General features: G+C 37.6%; 1 protein-coding gene across 1 annotated transcript; it reads right to left on the bottom strand.

The window, feature by feature from the left end:
• Positions 1-13,788: 13,788 nt before the first annotated feature.
• On the bottom strand, positions 13,789-14,475 carry LOC118734792 (integrator complex subunit 6 homolog). The gene has a single exon (XM_036464485.1). It carries the CDS (start codon positions 14,473-14,475, stop codon positions 13,789-13,791), a length of 687 nt encoding a protein of 228 aa, XP_036320378.1.
• Positions 14,476-19,188: the final 4,713 nt, after the last annotated feature.

Here is a 19,188-nt window from a genome sequence, read left to right as displayed (position 1 = left end):
AATCGCGAATTTAAAATTAACATAATCATTTCTTTGATTGGCCATATCTCCTGAACGGGCAGAGATAACTTAATCATTTTGGTTTAAATTAAGCGGAAAACTATATCGTTTTAGCAAAAATTATTAAATTTGTGGTAAAAAAAATACTTCTCGAGTATTTAAAATTTTTTCGCAAAATGTCGTACAGAAAGGCCTCAATTTTAGTCCGATTTCAATAATTTTCAACGCTTTGCTTCTACGTTGCAAGCACAATAACCATACCAAGTTTGGTACAAATTGGTAGAACGGTTACCGAGATACATATATGTGATCATAATTGGGCGATGCCACGCCCATTTTCCAAAATTTTATCACAAACATATTTCTTGGTTAAGAATTGTTGCAAGCATCAATTTTGAATAAATTAGCTTTAATATTTACTCACTTATCGAAGATTTTGTATTTCTCTAAATTACCGTTATATGGGATGTGGGCGTGGTTATTGTCCGATTTTAAAAATTTTAGGCCATTTGGTATGATGTGCGAAGGCCAACCACTGTGCCAAGTTTTGAAGAAATTGGTAAAGCGGTTACCAAGGTATATACATGTAACCATAAGTGGGCGTGGCTACGCCCATTTTCCAAAAATTTATAATATTCTTATTTCTCGTCTATAACTTATTGTAAATATCAATTTTGAGTGAATAATCTCCAGTAGTAACTCAAATTTCGCAGTTTTTGTATTTCTGAAAATTACCGTTATATGGGAAGTGGGCGTGGATACAGTCCGATTTCGCCCATTTTCAATACCAACCTACCTTGGATATATGGAAACCTACATATCAAATTTCGTTGGGATACCTCAATTTTTGCTCGAGTTATCGTGTACACAGACGGACTGACTGACATGGCTTAATCGATTTCTCTTTTCATTCTGATAATTTACGTTTACATTTGTCTATATCTATCTCGATTCGTTTTGGCTGTTACAAACAACCGTTATGTGAACAAAATTAATATACCCTTGTGCACAAGTAATATACCCTTGTGCACAAGTGCGCTCGGGTATAAAAATAAAAAATGAGTAACCACTTATACTAAAGAAATAACAAGTGATTTTCCGGCGCCATCTAACAAATTTTATATTTATTTTACAATATTTCGAATTTCAAATTCATCGTCCAGGGAATGAATTTTACATTTGAGATTATGAGAATCAGAAACAGGTATAAAACAATGAAATCGACGAGTTCCAACAATTGATGAGGAATTTTCAAATCGAACTATCAAAGCTTGCTCTTCCAGTGTATGTTCTTCGTTTGTACAAAAAAACGGTTCGAATGGATTTGAGTGATTCGAAATATTGTAAAATAAATACAAAATTTGTTAGAAGGCGCCGGAAAATCACTTGTTATTTCTTTAGTATAAGTGGTTACTCATTTTTTATTTTTTAAATTAGTATGTTAAAGATTTACGAACGAAACATTGAATTTTGCCTTTCTGTACGACATTTTGCGAACAAATTTAAAATTTTCGAGAAGTAGTTTTTTTACCACAAATTTAAAAATTTTTGCTAAAACGATATAGTTTTCGACGTAATTTAAACCAAAATGATTAAGTTATCTCCGCCCGTTCAGGAGATATGGCCAATCAAAGAAATGATTATGATAATTTTAAATTACAGTCACTGCTTTACTAAACAATTAATATCTCAGGCCCTATATCGAGACACCCTGTAATAATTTGTCAGTGAAATCTTTGATATTCACTCTATCACATATATTTTTTCAGATTTTTGAAAACTTTCTAAATTGGTCATTAACAACCGTATAGAAAAGTGGACTTAACAAAAATTAAAAATATTTTATAAATCTCTGACTCTTTGTCAATAAAAAGTACTGATTGATTTTTTTGATACAACCAATATTTATCGAGTTATGATGTGATAAAAATGGCTTACGGCGAGACACCTAATATTTTTGTTGTTGTATATCTTGAAAAAAAAATTTTATTTTTTTTGCGTTACAAACACTTTAGGGCCTCCTCTGCAATATATTCGAAAATCGAGCAAAAGTAGTTATTCACCAATTGAAATAGTGTGGAATGCCTCTTACACGACTTTTAGCAGTATTTGTTAAAGGCCCATCAATGTTGCTTGATATACTACTTAATCGTTTTGGGCCTGAATCTATATGCCGGTTATTGCCCGCACTCTACAACATTGCAAGTTGATAAAAGCGTTGTACAAAATCTGAGATCGATGTTAAGCGATTGTTATTCATATACTCACATACATAATTATGTACATACATATACTACTTTTCATATCAATTCAAGTCTATTACATGCGCCCATATATGTAATACTTCTATATTGGCAGTAAGCTAACTTCCCAATGTGTAAGCATTCCGAAATCTAAGCGAGACAGTCTAGTACGGTTTTTGTGTATTTAATAGGGATGTCTCGAATGCCATATTTTTCACATTCGCGGATGCGAATGTTAAGTCATCGTTTTTATCACTTAAAAATTTTTTAAGTAATTATAACATTGAACGAGTGCTTAACCTATACAGTGTTTTAATCCTGCAGTCAAAGTTCAAAATGGCAATATTATATTTCATAAAAAGTAATTTTGCTGCCTTTTCTACCATGAGGCGATTTCTTAGAGGCTCGTATATAAGGCCGGCTGCACTAAAAAATTGAGCTTTCATTTCAAATTTTTTAATGTCTCCAGATTTTACATTCGGGCCTTTGCTTTCGCTGTAGGAATCTAAAATTATTTCTAGGTTGCTTATACCACTTTTAGCAGCACCTATTTGTTAAAATCATATGGTTGTTTTTAATGATTCCAATTCGAGATTTTATTTACCTTAAGATTTACAATTTAAGTTCTAACTTTAATATAGTGCGAGTGACTTTATAATATTGAGAATCAAGGGAATGATTAAATTAACAATGAAAATTGAATGAATTAATATATGAATGTACGTAGATATGTACATATGGCAATTCAGTTTGAATGAACAATGGGTTTTCGTTTTATATGAAATGAATTTAATGGAGATACTTATGTATATTTTGGAGATGGCAAAGATGATCGGTGATGGTTATGTTTCCCCCGTTCGATGAATCTGGTGGCTCCGTCACGATGATCGATGATATATGGTTGGCTGCTATGAAGATAAGAAGGGCGGATACGAATGTGCGTAGCACATTTATTGCTATCATTGGAAGTTCCAATTGTAAATGAAAGCAGGGATGCATTTCTTGACCATTTCCACAGGGATGCTTGTGTGATTGAATATGCGCAGGGATGCATTCTTCAAATGGGCGAAAGTCACTTGAACATGCTGGCCCCGTTGCACTTGTGCAAGTCTCTTGTGCGGCTGCTCCAAAGCCTTCTGTACTTGTTAGCATTGTATGGCGTCTTGTTTGGATTCGCACAGTTGTAGATGATATTTCACTGTGGTTTACCTTCTCTTTGTTCTTGGGTGGCAGTTACATGTCGTTGAATCTTCTGTTAAACGGTGGCTGCTGATGGGATGTGCATGTTGGATACGTTCCTTAATGTCCATTTTAGGAATCATTTTGGGAAATCATTGAAATAATCTGCAAATAGATTTTGTTATAGTAACTTTTTCGTATACGTTGATTTGAAGTAATTTCCGAAGTTTTAAAAACTCCATACGGACAGGGATTGCAAATTCGCTTTTGTTACCGGTCAGCTTTGCAGGAAAATCAATGATGTGTGGCCTTGTTTGAAAGGTTATTGTTATTTGTATTTTTGAATACAATATAAAGTCAGGGAAGTGACTTTCTAGGGCGGGTTTCTCGAAGCTCTTTGTATTTTGATGAAAAATATTTTTGCAGGTTACTAAAGTTTTGTGGTTGAGTTTTGAAGTGGACTGTAATTGATAAGGTTTCGTTGAATGAGGAAATTCGAATACATAATTATTCACTCGCAAGATTTTCTGCCCTGATGAGGAACTGGTTATTATATCAGACTGAGGAGATGGGAGTATGTATTGTTCCAGTGAGGCAGAGATTTTCCGAGGTGATAATGGTGAATTATCGGGTGGTTTCAAAAGCCACTTTAGTTCAACCCACCAAAGAAAACGACGAAAACAATTATGATTAGCGATTACGAGTTTATGTTTAATGTTTACACTTTTAATTTTAATTTAATTTTTTTCGATAACATCACCGCCCGAAATGGTCTAAAGCGCAGAGGGTTTGCAATATTTGATGGTGTAATTATTTTTAGTTCATGTAAATAAAATAAAACTTCTTTGGTCGATTTAGTTTGGACATAGATTGACGAATGAGTGTCCTTTTTATACAAATTGCACAAAAGAAGAAACTGGTAATTTTGATTTATACAAAAATCAGGGGAATTTGGGTTTGGAACTAGTTTGAGCATGGTTTGTCTCCACTTTTGAAATTCGAGTGGCTTTTGCAATACTTGATGGAATTGTATTTCGGCTTGGGCGATAGCGACCCTGCGGGGCTCGAAATTTTCGAGACTGGTGATTTGGAAATTTGCCCTTTTACAGCATATAAAGAGAGTTTGGAATACTTGATTGAAGAAGTTAACGAATATTTTAACTCGTTGGCGTATACAGTGGAATATTTGGTTGTTTTTAATAGCCCACTCAAATACCATCGGCGGGATTTGACTCTGTAGTGCAGAGATTTTGGCATTGCATAACTGGCTTTTACCAAGTGGATTTGAGATGGATTGGTGGTGTTTGGATCTTTACTTTGTGCTATATTAGGCTCCTTGGGGTTAAGCCTAAGTTGAAAAATCGTGGTTTGTTGGAAATTAATAGCTTTTGTATCGATGCGAATGTTGCTGTTATTACGTTGTTTTGACGCGAGATTAATCGACATATTTTCGATATGCATTGGGAGTTGAGAAGTTTTTTGAACTTTCCCAGAGATGGATGATGCTTTAAATTCCCTTGGAGTAAAGAGCCGACCTGCTTGCTCGTTGTTCAATGTTGGTTTTCCCTGGGGTTGCTTGAGAAATTTGTTATGATTTCGCAATTAGTGTCGGCTAAGGAAATAGGTTATTCCTTGATTTGGAAGTTGCTTCCAGAGTTGTATGAAATTGGGTACTTGGATTGATGTGAGAGAGATTCGATTTGTTGAGTATGCAAATATGCATATGAAGGTACTAGTTTTGTTTTTTGATCATTAACTATTGCCATACGTTTTGGCTTGCTAGTCGATAAGGGATGTAACATTGTATGATGGGGTTCTTTGCAATGAAAGCATTGGCGACCCCTTTGGCAATTGTTCAAAACATGATTTCGTCCCAAACAGTTGGAACAATAGTAGTTTTGTTCTACGAACATGGTGCGTTCTGGAACACTGGATTTTCGAAATGTAGGACATCATTTCAAAGTGAGTTGGTTTTTGCATAATTTACATTCGATAAAAGGGGTTTCTAGAGAATATGATCGATTAGGAATTGTATTTTTTTGTGCAAAATTATTGTTTGTTGCGTTACTAATGCAGTTTGATGTACATTGTAATAGCTCAAGCTGGTGGAGAATTTTTGATTTGCAAATCTCGAAGCTATTTGTACACATGTTGAATTGAGCATGTGCTTCCTTTTTAATGTTCGATGAAATTGAATTTTCTTCGTCCTTATGGAGATCTTCTAATTTTACTTGCAGTAAAGAACATGTGTGATCTTTCAGTATAGCTTTTTCGAAATAAGAGCAAAAGCTTATGAGGTGATTTGATTCGAAGATAAACTTCGATGCCGGTGAATGATCAATCGACATAATTGCGCTCAATCGCTTTATAAAACTTGATTATGTGGCTTTAATATGATTGTAATATAAATGTGACAGAATTTTAAAATTTTCCCACGGATGCTTGTAAATAGGCACTTCGTATTTTGTCTACTGGGTATATGCAAGAGATTTGCAAATTCTTATTTAATACTGAATGTTAACAGCATTTGTTAGTTTTGCGCTCGCGCAAGCAGAGTAGGAAACCACGAAAGGCTATGAGAAAAGGGAATTGGATGAATGTCAGCGGCGCAGTGCGAATGCAAAATATATGTACATAAATGTACCTGAACACGTAACAAGTAAAATGCAGGTGCAAGGAGGGAAATGTAAATACTTTTGTCTACTGGATATATGCAAGAGATTTGCAAATTCTTATTTAATACTGAATGCTAACAGCATTTGTTAGTTTTGCGCTCGCGCAAGCAGAGTAGGAAACCACGAAAGGCTATGAGAAAAGGGAATTGGATGAATGTCAGCGACGCAGTGCGACTGCAAATTATATGTACATAAATGTACCTGAACACGTAACAAGTAAAATGCAGGTGCAAGGAGGGAAATGTAAACACTTTGATGTGAAAAATTGACAACTAACAAGTGAGAGTAAAGGCGAATAATAATTTGGATTTATGTGCATATACATATATATGTATATACATATATAGAAATGTATACATACATGCATTTTAATGTAGCAGCCGTTTACGAATAAAGGTCATATATCTATTTAATTGCGTGCTTACAGTTGTTTAGTGATACTTCCCACTGTGTATGCCCTTGTTTGTCCAGTGCTGACTTTGCTGTTGTTGCCGTGTGTTTTGTTGCTCCCTCGCTATGCGCTCCAATATTTGCCAGACCTTTTAGGTTGGTTTTTAGGGTGTTCGGGCGCTGAAACTTTTCGTGCGAGTATCCCGACGCGCGCTAAAATTGATGAAGAATTTTGCAAATATTTTCCGATGTGTATGGCGGGATAAGCAGCCGGCAGGAGTATAAATCTTCTCGAAGCTAGTAGGTTTTTGAGGTTACGTCCATCGATGTGCGCTAGTGTGTTTTTTATAATCACGAAATCCCACGCTGCGCGCAATAAACCTCAAAGATGTTGGTTTTACCAGAAAACTGTGTTCCTTACCACTTAATAGATTTAAAAATCCACTTTTGATTTGCGTCCGAATCTACGGTGATTAGCTGCCGTTTTTCGCTCGTTAATATTGAGTAGTTAGAATATGTCAATGGGAAAAAAGGAAAAAGGAGAATGGCGTTTGAAAACAGTGTTGGTTAGCGCATTATTCCTCTTTGGAATTTATTAGTTAGAGGTGTTCGGGTGCTGCCAAATTTGGCTCGCAAGGACCATGTTAAAATTATATGGTTGTTTTTAATGATTCCAATTCGAGATTTTATTTACCTTAAGATTTACAATTTAAGTTCTATCTTTAATATAGTGGGAGTAACTTTATAATATTGAGAATCAAGGGAATGATTAAATTAACAATGAAAATTGAATGAATTAATATATGAATGTACGTAGATATGTACATATGGCAATTCAGTTTGAATGAACAATGGGTTTTCGTTTTATATGAAATAAATTTAATGGAGATACTTATGTATATTTTGGAGATGGTAAAGATGATTGGTGATGGTTATGTTTCCCCCGTTGGATGAATCTGGTGGCTCCGTCACGATGATCGATGATATATGGTTGGCTGCTATGAAGATAAGAAGGGCGGATACGAATGTGCGTAGCACATTTATAGCCATCATTAGAAGTTCCAATTGTAAATGAAAGCAGGGATGCATTTCTTGACCATTTCCACAGGGATGCTTGTGTGATTGAAGATGCGCAGGGATGCATTCTTCAAGTGGGCGAAAGTCACTTGAACACTATTAAAGGCCCATCAATGTTGCTTGATATACTACTTAACCGTTTAGCGCCCGAAGCTAAAAGCCGGTTATTGCCCGCACCCTCGTTAGACAGACTTAGAGCCATTTCAATAACATTAGTGTGGACACTCTGCCCTTGTACACATTCCCATTCGCGAAACATTCGTATCATTTGATGCGAATGCGAATGTCGAATGCGAATGTGTAAAATGATGCGAATCATTCGCATAACGAATGCGAATGCAAATATTCGCAAAATCCCTCGTATGTATTGTGTACGTGAGTGCCGTTTTCGTGTATGTGTTGTGTATATGTTTATATATAAACGTATCTGTTCCTTTTCTTTTGTACGGTTTTATTGATATATCTGTACTGCAAGGTATGCGCCCATGCTTTTCATTTTCAATCTCATAAATTGTTTATAATGACTTTTGCTAAAATTTCAAAATCAAAAGTTACTTTTTAGTCCATTTATAAAACCACGCATATTAAAAAGTTTTTTTATTTTAATTATTTTCTACTTGTTAGTCTTGTCTGTAGAAAATTTTTCAATAGATATTAAAATAATTCAACGATATTAATAGATTGATGCACACACATGCATATGCATATGTATGTACATACATACGAGCACCAACTAATTTCATTTAAAGCACTGATAGGCACTGCCTGCCCGCGGGCAAGGCTCTTTTAAGCTTTCTATACATTTTGGATAGGCGCGCGTAGAGTAAAAGCTGTTTTAAAGAAATGGCGAGTCGTCCATTTCCGCTGTAGGCTTTTGTACATTTGCTTGCTTGCCGAAAATATGATATTTGGGTGAAATCGCTTTGCGTATTGCAAAGATTAGTAATAAAGTCGTGTAAGAAGTTGCCATTGGATGGGTGGCAGCTTCGCTACTCATGTGCATAATTTTCCCCCACATTGTAATTTACATATCTAATTAATTAATAAACCTAAATTTATAAAGCACATATCTGTAAACTTCATTTCATTGATATTACCTATTACTGCTACCGAATTTTTCATGCATCCAAAAAGCCAAACAAATGAAAATGTAAGTATGTATGCATTTATAAATGTGCATATGTACATACATATATACGATTGCAATGCTTTCGTCTTCCCCTCGCCGCTAAGCTAGCTGGAAAACACATTTTTGCGAATTTCTCGGAAACCAATGGAGCTACTACATTCGTTTTAGTGGCGTTGAAGGACACCTAATTCCAACATATATTTTGAAAATTTAAAACCTAAATTTAAAGGTTGTTCAGCTAGGTTAACAGCGCTAAGCTAGCTGAAAACACACATTTTTGCGAATTTCTCGGAAACCAATGGAACACCTAAAATAATTTTGGAGGCCCTAATTAACACCTAGGTATCCTTACCTAATTCCTAGCTAATTTTTATTGATTTTTGGCGACTTGGGTCAGTTAGGTTTACGGACGTGCAAACAAATGAAAATGTAAGTATGTATGCATTTATGAATGTACATATGTGCATACATATATTCGATTGATCTGCTTTCGTCTACCCCTTGTCGCTTCCATTTGCATTTAATAAAGCAATACTTTTACATTTTGTAAGGAGAATAATCACAATTAATTTAAAATTCTGCATGTAACCATGCTCTCGACGATACATGTAACTTGCATGAAGATTAAACATAAAAAACGTTGTAAAATATTGTGTTATTAACAGCAGGAACTAAAAAAAAACTATGTCCGCTAAAACGGGTTAAACGCAAACTTGAATTGACACTTACACGCATACATGCATACATACATATACACAGTACAGCTAGTGCTACCCCAGCTTGGACATTGCATTGGTTGTACTATAATGTGTTTGAATCTTTTTAGGGTACTGAAGATTTGGTTACGGATGAAAAAAATTTAAAATAATCTGTGGATATATATAAATATATATTTATAAACACTTTGAAGTATAGAAATTTTTAAAATTAAAAAATAAATAAAATCATTTTTTTTTTGCATTTATACAAATGGTGTTCAAGGCACTTCGACCCATCTGTACAAAAATCGTGGCGCGCCATGGACAAAAATTTTATAATTTCGGACCGAAAAATGTGAAAGCGAGCTAAGTTTTCACGTTACATTTGTGAGCTTCCGATAAAACAACATATGTTTGTGATTTAGAAGTTTTGATTTTATTAAAACAAAATATTGTTTGTTTCCTGCAGAAAACGTTTACTTTTATTTATTGTTTATTAAAATGACACCTTAAAATATTAGTTAATGATTGAAATATTGGTATGGAACAGAGAAATAGTGTTTTCCAAAAATTACCAAAATTCGAGATAACTTATTTTACTGGTCATAAAGAAATATGTGCCACTTTTCACTTGATTGGCCGAGATTTATTCAATTTTACATTTTAGAATTTTTGTGTCGGATTGACAAAGTTGCACTTGAGAGTGATAAATTTGCGGGGAGATGTGCTGCTGTAGGATTTATGAATGAATGATCTTGACCTTGAGAAATATGCGAATGCGTTTATGAATGAAATAGTTAGTGGTGTATTTGAGTATGCGTGTACACATACCTATATATGTATGCATGTAAATACGTTATCAATTAATGGAGTATGTACATACATATGCATGGGAAATGCATTTTCATTTTTCCAAAACTATTGGGGTATATTCGTACATGAAATAAGGTCGACTCTAAGTTAAAGTTTGTCAGTCCCAAATAAGAAGAAAGTTAGTTGCAGCTTTTTTCACAGATACAAATTCCACTGAAAATGATGTGAAAAAGCTGTAACTTTTTTTTTTTTAATTATACTTGCATTTATTTGTAGGATCTGCTTATTTTACATCTATTAGCCTAACAACAAGTTTAAAAACATCACGTCTAATTTTACAATAATGTAGCTCAAACCCTGGTGTTGAGCCCTGTTGGTTTAACGTCGCTCAATTAAAGGCTGGTAGATCTCTTCTTCGCAGGCGAGTTATATTTGTTGTGTTGCACAGGCCACTTGCCAGTGGATTTGGGTGGTTACGCAGTTTTATTTTGTATTTTTCTCTGCTGCTGTCGATTACAGATTTAACCATCGGTATACCAAGGTCTCTATGTATATTTTCATTGCGGACATACCACGGTGCTCCCGTTAAGGCCTTTAGCGTTTTAGATTGGAATCTTTGGATCCTGTCAATGTTGGTTGCACAGGTAGTACCCCACAGTTGAATACCACACATCCATATAGGCTTAATCACTGTATTATATACAAGTACTTTATAATCTAGTTTCAGTTTTGATTTACTGTTTATAAGCCAGTTCACGCTAGCTGACTTTAGCTTCATTTGTGTAATCTTGGTTGATATGTGTTTGCGCCAATTTAGTCTCCTATCCAAGTGTATTCCTAGATATGTCACCTCATTAGCTTGTGGAATATGGACATTATTTAATTTGATTGGGGGGCATACTTGTGGTCTGAGTGAAAATGTTGTAGGTTTACTCTTCTGTTCGTTGACTTTTATGCGCCAGTTTGCCAGCCATTCTTCTATGCTTAGTAAATTTTCCTCTAGTACTCTTGAAGCTCTGTTGGGACATTTATTACGACTTACTAAGGCGGTATCATCAGCGAAGGTGGATGTGAGTATATTCCTGCTAGTTGGAATATCTGAAGCGTAGATGATATACAGCATAGGCCCGAGTACACTACCTTGAGGAACGCCAGCCATTATCGACATGTCTTCTGAAGTGAAATTAGATACTTTAACAGCAAATTTTCTGTTAGTTATGTATGATTCAAATATTTTGTAGATTTCCGGCGGCAACAATTTTTTAATTATATATATAAGACCGTCGTGCCACCCTTTGTCGAATGCTTGTGCCACATCGATAAAAATTGCAGAGCAGTACTCTCTGAGCTCAAATGCCCTTCTGATTTCATTTATAATTCGATTAACTTGTTCAATTGTACCATGTTTTTCTCAGAAGCCAAATTGGTGTGCTGGTATTAAATTGCGTTCATGGAGAAAGGGAGATATCTTTGATAGGAGTACTTTTTCGAATACTTTGGAAAGACAGGGCAGTAAGCTTATTGGTCTGTATGAGGACGGCTGTGTTGCGTCTTCTCCAGGTTTGGCAATCATGATTATCTTCGACCTTTTCCATGATTTCGGAAAGTAACCGAATTTGAGGATAGCGTTGAAAAGGTCAGAAAGAATTGCTAGTGCAACATTCGGTAGCTCTATTAACATTTTCGGAGTTATAAAATCAGCACCCGGCGATTTCTTTAGATTAAGCTGCTTTACTATAGCTTTTACTTCTAAAGAGTTCGTCTTGCTAGGTGTGTATAGCTCATTTGTATTTTTGGTGGCAGCCTGAAGTTGTTCGTTGGACAGTTTGGCTGAAACACATTCTTTAAATGGTGTGAAAAACACTCGGTTCTCTCCTGCTCACTACGAGCCCAGGTTCCATATTGGTTCCTAATTGGCATTTCTGTAGCCACTGGTGGTTTGAAGTATTTTAGCGATTTCCATAGAGAGTATCTTTCAGTAGAATTCGGGTAAAGCTTCTTAATGTATCTTTGCAAGTTGCAATCCTCTGCACGTTTGAGTGCTTGTTTCAGTTTTCTACTGGCAGCTTTATACAGTAGCTGTGAGGTTGGTGAGCGATAGCTCTGCCACTGTCTTCTTAGGCGCCGCTTTTCTGCCACAAGTTTTTCTATTTCGGTATTTGTAACTGATGTATGCGTAGGTGGTACTTGGACTTGATTTGGTGTTGCCAGGCCAGCGGCTGAAGTAAAGGTAAAGGTAAAAGTAAGTGCAGCGTTTTATTTAAGGTGACTACTGATGTACTTTTTATATTTAAGCCAGTTGGTGTTATTTGAAGTTAGACGAGGCTAAATTTCGATATTTTGGGTACGTTCATATAGTTTTATTAATATAGGGGAGTTATCGGATGATAGTTCAGGTAGAGTTTCTGCTGTTATGTTATTTCTATGTTTTTATTTCTATTTGTTTCTTATTTCTATATGTTTCTTGTAATTGCGAATCTATTAGGTCTGGTATCTTCTTTATATCGGTAGGCCAGTAAGTAGGTTTACCAGGGGATGTGACCTCTAGTCTATTGTGCCTGTTTATAATGGTATTATATAGCTGCCGCCCTTTTGGGTTAATAAGGCGTGATCCCCAGTACGTATGCTTTGCGTTGAAGTCGCCTCCTGCCAGGAATCTATTACCCAGGCTATCAAAGAAGTCTTTAAAGTCATTTTCAGAAATTAAACATCGCGGAGGGCAATAAATAGCCGATAGATTCAAGTCTCGTTCGCGGTTTCGTAAGCATATGGTAGTAGAATATTGTGCTTTAGACGATTTCTAATCAGCACCGCTGTGCCTCCATGAGCTTTACCATCTGGGTGATTTGTGGCATAGAATTTGAATCCAGGTATGGAGAAATTATATATATTTGTTAAATGTGTTTCGGACAGTAGCATAACATCTGTGTTGTACACCGTTAGCATTCCATAAGCAAATTTTTGCAAATGTTTCTTGATTAGAGTTTGATTTCGCCGTGCTTGGCTGCGTTTGTAGTTTTAACGCGTCGGCAAAAGAAACGTTGGGAACTCGCTGCGTATTGGCAAAAAAGGCTCCTAATGTAGTGGTTGATGGCGTGAGGTGTTGGTATGTATAAGAGCTAGTTGGAGTGGTGGAAGAGCGTACGGCTGTGTTGCGCTGATTCATGCGAGACTTTAAGTCTTTGTATACAGGGCATCCCCTATAATTGGTGGTGTGGTTACCTCCGCAATTACTGCATTTCTTTACAGCCACATCATCTTTGATAGCCTTGCAAGAAGCAGAAGCGTGAAGGTCGCCACAGGCAACACACACTGGGCGCAAGGTACAGCATGTTCTGGTGAGCCCAAATTCTTGACAATTTGTGCACTGTACGGGACCGTTTCGCTTGTGCGGCTCCTCCACTGTTATTCTTCGGTGTAGAAGGTATCGTAGATTGTAGATTGGGTGCACTGCGTATTTATTCATTGGCTTTGTTTCTGGCTTAAGTTCTACCTTAAATATAGGCTGAGCGATTTTTGCTCTGTTGATAATATTGACAACATTTTTAACAGAAAATCCTGCCTTCTCTAGAGCATGAGCAATATCAGCAGTGGGTACCTTTTATTACTACTTGCAGTCCTTTGCTGTTTTTGAGCTGGTACGTATAGAAGTTTTTCTTATCTTCATTAAGGTGTTTGGTTACCAACCGGTAATTTTCTTCAGTTAGAATCTGAAGTTTGGTCGCTTTAATATTGCCCTTGGTAACTGATGTTACGTGGAACGTATTGTCTCCAATAAGCTGAGTTAATTTATTCACGAGCTCACTACAGTTTTGCTCTCGTAAATAAATTGGGGGCGGTTTGGGTTTGGCTTTAGAAACTTCATTCGGCTCTTTGTCACATTCATTGTCCAGAATCGCAAACTTATTTCCCAGTAGAGGGTTAATGTCAGTGGTTTTCGTTTTTGCAATTTTTGATGGGTTTGCAATTATTTGCTGCTGTGGGCTTAATTTTCGTTTGACTTGTATATACCTATCAATACCCGTTTGAGTCAATGTACGGGTTGTTGGATTAAGTAGGTCAACTTGCGCTAAGCTGCGTTGCTTGGCTTGGGCTGGTGCAGAAATTTCCGTTTGTGCAGGTGTGGGAGAACTGCGTTGTGAAACCGCTGTCATTGCTGAAGTCGTGGTTGTAGTCTTTGTTGTGAGAGCTGCGCTTACCGTTGTTGCTGTGCTTGTTGCTAAGCTAGTGCTTTGTTGTTGCGTTAGAACATCTTGGTCTACCAGAGACATTGGCGACTGTGCATGCCAAGGTGTTTGGGGGGAGGGAGAGAACGATTAATCGCGAACAGCAATGTTTGTGGGGGAAACGAACGAAAGATAAGCATTTCGTCGATCAGCTGAATGCTTTTGGTCAGCTTCTGTTACGGCAAGGTTTATTTCACTGCACTTGGTGCTTGTTTCACTACTATCCGGTAAGCGCGGTGGGCCGGAGCTGCTTTTATTTTATTGTATGTTGGCACATTTATTTGAATTTCTCGCGGCATTGCGAAAATTCTGAAAAAGTAATTTACAATTATAGGCAAATAAGCAGAAAGTTTATTTATGCCTAGTATTGTCTTTTCGCGTTGGTTCTGTTTTTTTTCTTTGCTTTACGTGAATTATTACTACTTTCTCGGCGGAGCGATTAAAAAACACGTCCGCACTGGTTGACAGTCAATCGGTTGTCGCTGTAACTAACTTTAGTGTCGACTTTATTTTAACTATGAATATGCCTCATTATTTACATATAATACGAGTATAGCAGTGAAAAATGGTAATGCACATTTTTTCTCAATATAAATAACTTTTCGAAAAAACAACTTTGAAGTTAACACGTGCAGTGCAATCAATGCATTTCGTCGCCTGGGTAAATGATTGCCGTAAGCGTCATACGTACGTGCATAACATACGACTATCTTTTACCCAGGCGACGATTTGTACGTTTGTCTTCATATGAGAAGGCCTATTCGTAATTCGTGCCCAACCAAAAAATGTAGAAAAACAATTTTAATTTGTTTCATTTCAGGATTTATTTTTGTTATATTTTTTACTTACTTTCAGATTTTTAAACTTGTTTAAGAATATTACTGTATGTGCATAGTTTAAGAACTTACATTCAAAAATAAAATAAAAATATTACTTAAAATAACTTCAATTTGTGAACTTCAATTTGCAGTTTCACTGAAAGATACATACATATAAACATACCTATGTATATACTTGTTTGCACATAAGTAATTGTATGTATAGTACATAAGTAAGTATGTTATTTGTACATAAATTTGTTAGCAACCAAAAATTGTTGCGTCGGCAAATAGAAATGAAAAAATGAGCCGATTGCGCATGCATACGTTAATGCAATTTCATGAATTGGTACAATACATAGATATATGTATGTACGTATATATATGTAAGTGCATAAGTAAATATATACATACATACATATGTTTAATTAAATTATAATAAAATAGTTTTTATAAAAGGGTCCATTTTACATGACTCTAGAAAATTGCGGAAAAAAGTCAATAAAATTGCCTTAGAAAATCTTATCAACTTAGCTGAAATAGAAAAATGCATACATGTTTGCAAAAATCAATTTGCAATCAGCAAATCGATTTCGCGCAAATATCATATTTTCGTCAAGCAAGAAAATGTACAAATGCCCGCTCCCCCGTTTCCCGCTTCTTTCTCTACACTTGTCGTTCTGTCTTCCATTTTTATTTTAGAGTTTGTTTTGATCCGAGCACGCGCCTGCGTCCGCAAGCATCCCCTCTGCCTAGTACTTATTAGATTTGTGTTTCTCTTTTTTATTCGTTTTTATTTTTCATTTTGCTTTAAACTATGGTACACGCCTGCCTCCGCAAGCATGCCCTCTGCCTTGTGCTTATTATATTTCTGTTCCTCTTTCCTTTTTCGTTCCTATTTTTCATTTTGCTTTGAACTATGGTAAATTTCGTCGAATTGTGGTGGCACGGAAAAATTATTGGTACAATTTGGACAATTAGTTCACACAGAAAATGCGCCTTCTCATTCATATACGTTCTCTACTATTGCATGCGCCCATATATGTAATACTTCTATATTGGCAGTAAGCTAACCTCCCAATGTGAAAGCATTCCGAAATCTAAGCGAGACAGTCTGGTACGGTTTTTGTGTATTTAATAGGGATGTTTCGAATGCCATATTTTTCACATTCGCATTCGCGAATTAAGTCATAGTTTTTATTACTTAAAAAATTTGTAAATTATTATAACATTGAAGGAGTGCTTAACCTATAGGTTAGGTTAGGTTGGAATGGCAGCCCCGCGCAGAGCGCGGAGCGCACGTGGGTTGAAAAAGCTCGTTGTGATACCATTGGCCGAAGCCATTTGTTTCTTTCCCTTCCTTAGTAATTGAACCACCGAGTGCTTTTATATAGCACAAAAATTCGAGGACGTTCGCCGGGTTCAAATCGGCCAAACAATGTAGAAAGTACTTGTAGAAGAATCGGTTGCGCGTGTTGGCCAAGGCGTGACAATGGTAGAGATAGTGTTCAACGGTCTCCACCTCTTCCTGATCTCTGCAACTGCGACAAAAATCGTTGGTGGGGTATCCTGGCCTTTTTCCATGTGTGCCCATCAGGCAGTGTCCGGTGATTATCCCGACTACTAATCTGAGAGAGGAGCGGTCCAGCCGGGTAAGAGCTATGGATCGATTTACATCAATCTTTAGCCAAATTTGCCTGGTGGTTGCCACAGCCCACCTGAAATTTACCTCCTCGACGAGTTCCGCCTTTAGTCTGTGTTTGCAGGAGGTTAGAGGTATGCCGGCATTCTGAGCAGAATTGACTTCAGATATTTCCGTCCCTCTCCTTGCCAGCTCGTTAGCTAGGCAGTTGCCAGGAATGTTCCTATGTCCAGGGACCCATACAACAGTTAAGGAGCATTTAGATGCAGCAGGTTGAGAATCTTTCTGCATTCTATGGCTACTTTGGACGTTGTTCCGTTAGAATTGAGAGATTTGATAGCAGCCTGGCTGTCAGAATAGATAGCATTAGGCCGTCCTGGAGGGGCGGAGGTTATAACCCACCGTGCCGCCCCCATTATGGCGTTTAATTCTGCTTGAAAAACACTACAATGGTCCGGCAAGCGAAAAGTGATGTTTAGCGCGAGTTCGTCAGAGTAGATCCCGCTACCCACTCTTTTGTTAAGCTTGGAACCATATGTATATATGGCCGTAGACCCTGGGTTCAGGTCTGTGGCCCCTTCCCATTCGTCCTTCTCTGGGATCCTTGTGGAGAATTTGTTGTCTAAGCAGAGTAGAGAAGTGGTATAATATATCTGTCGTAGATTATCCGGTAGAGCTTTAAGTACTTTTGCGTGTCCGAATCTGAGGTCTCTCCACGACTGGATTGTATTTAACCTGGCCGCACTGCAGCTGGCCCGAAATTTTCCGTAGAGATCCACAGGTGAAAGATTTAACATTATTTCCAGAGATTTGGTAGGTGTAGTAGTGGGCAGTGCTCCCGTGACTAGCATGGCAGCCGTCCTCTGCACCCGTTCCACCTTGGCTCTGGACAAAGTGTTGTTTAGCGCCGGCCACCATACGGTGACCCCGTAGAAAAGGATGGGTCTTATCACAGCTGTGTACATCCAGTGTACTATGTGTGGTTTTATTCCCCATTTTTTGCCTATAGCCGTTTTACTGACATAGAGGGCGGTATTGGCCCTTCAATGTTTCTCTTCCAGTCAAGTTTTTTGTCTAGAATAATTCTAAGGTATTTGACCTCGGTTGAGAGAGTACGTGCCACTCCGTTTAGGGTGGGAGGTTTAAATAAGGGAGTTTTATAGTTCCTTGTGAAAAGTACCATTTCTGTTTTGGTAAGACTGACGCTAAGTCCACATTCCTTGGTCCAGATGTTTACCAGACCGAGTGCGTTTTGCAGTAACTCACTCAGGACCTGAAGATGTTTGTCCGTTGCTACGATTGCTATGTCATCAGCGTACGCTGTGACTTGACAACCGGTGCCCTTTAGGCTTAGAAGTAGGGTGTTCACTGTTAGATTCCAGAGCACAGGGGAGAGAACGCCCCCTTGGGGGGTGCCTCTGGTCACATACTTTGTGATGGAACCATCCCCCAGTTCTCATAGAATAGTTCTCTTTTCAAGAAGGTGCCCAACAAAATCTACCAGACCCCGCTGCACCCCCGCCATGAGAAGGGAGTTAACAACAGACTTCGGGTAGACGTTGTTGAAAGCACCCTCGATATCGAGAAAAACTCCGAGCTTGTATTCCTTTAAGGCTAATCGTTTTTCAGTCGTCGATACTATTTCATGGAGCGCGGTATCCATGTTCCATTTTCCTTTAGAATATGCATGCTGGTTCGGGGATAGGTTGTAATTTGTAAGTGAGGCTTATAGGCCTGAAATCCTTCGGTTTCACATGAGCGGCCTTGCCTTTTCGTAAGAATACAGCTTTTGCCTTTTTCCACTCATGTGGTATGTGAGTCAGGGTTAGGCAGGATGTAAAAATCTGAGAAATCAGGGGCCACAGTAGCTTAGCTTCCTGTCGTTGAGCGGGAAAAATTCCGTCAAAGCCCGGATATTTGTAGGGCTGGAAGCACATTAAAGCCCATTCCACCCTCTCCTTACTTACGACGTACCTAACGGTATCACCCAGAGACAAGTAGGTCCTAGGACCGGGCGAAAAGCCGGAGGTGTCGTCCGAGCAGCCTGGGAAGTGAGTGATCATAAGGACCTCCAGCATTTCGTTACATGATGTCGTCCAGTCACCGTCAGGCTTCTGGATAGAGTTCATACTCGAAGAGGATTTCGAGAGAACTTTCCTCAGCCTGTTGGCTTCAGAGTTCTCTTCTATGTTGTTGCAGAAGTTTTGCCTAGATTCGCGTTTTGCCCTCTTTATGGCCTTCTTGAAAACTTTGAGTGCGTCTTTGTATGGTTTCCAAAGACCTGTTTGCTTAGCATGG

Source organism: Rhagoletis pomonella, unplaced genomic scaffold (genome assembly GCF_013731165.1).
Source record: "Rhagoletis pomonella isolate Grant_MI unplaced genomic scaffold, Rhpom_1.0 Rhpom_scaffold_00001, whole genome shotgun sequence".
NCBI classification, from domain to species: Eukaryota; Metazoa; Arthropoda; class Insecta; order Diptera; family Tephritidae; genus Rhagoletis; species Rhagoletis pomonella.
The sequence above is the reverse complement of the archived record's forward strand: the minus strand, read 5'-3'. Positions and strand labels throughout refer to the sequence as shown.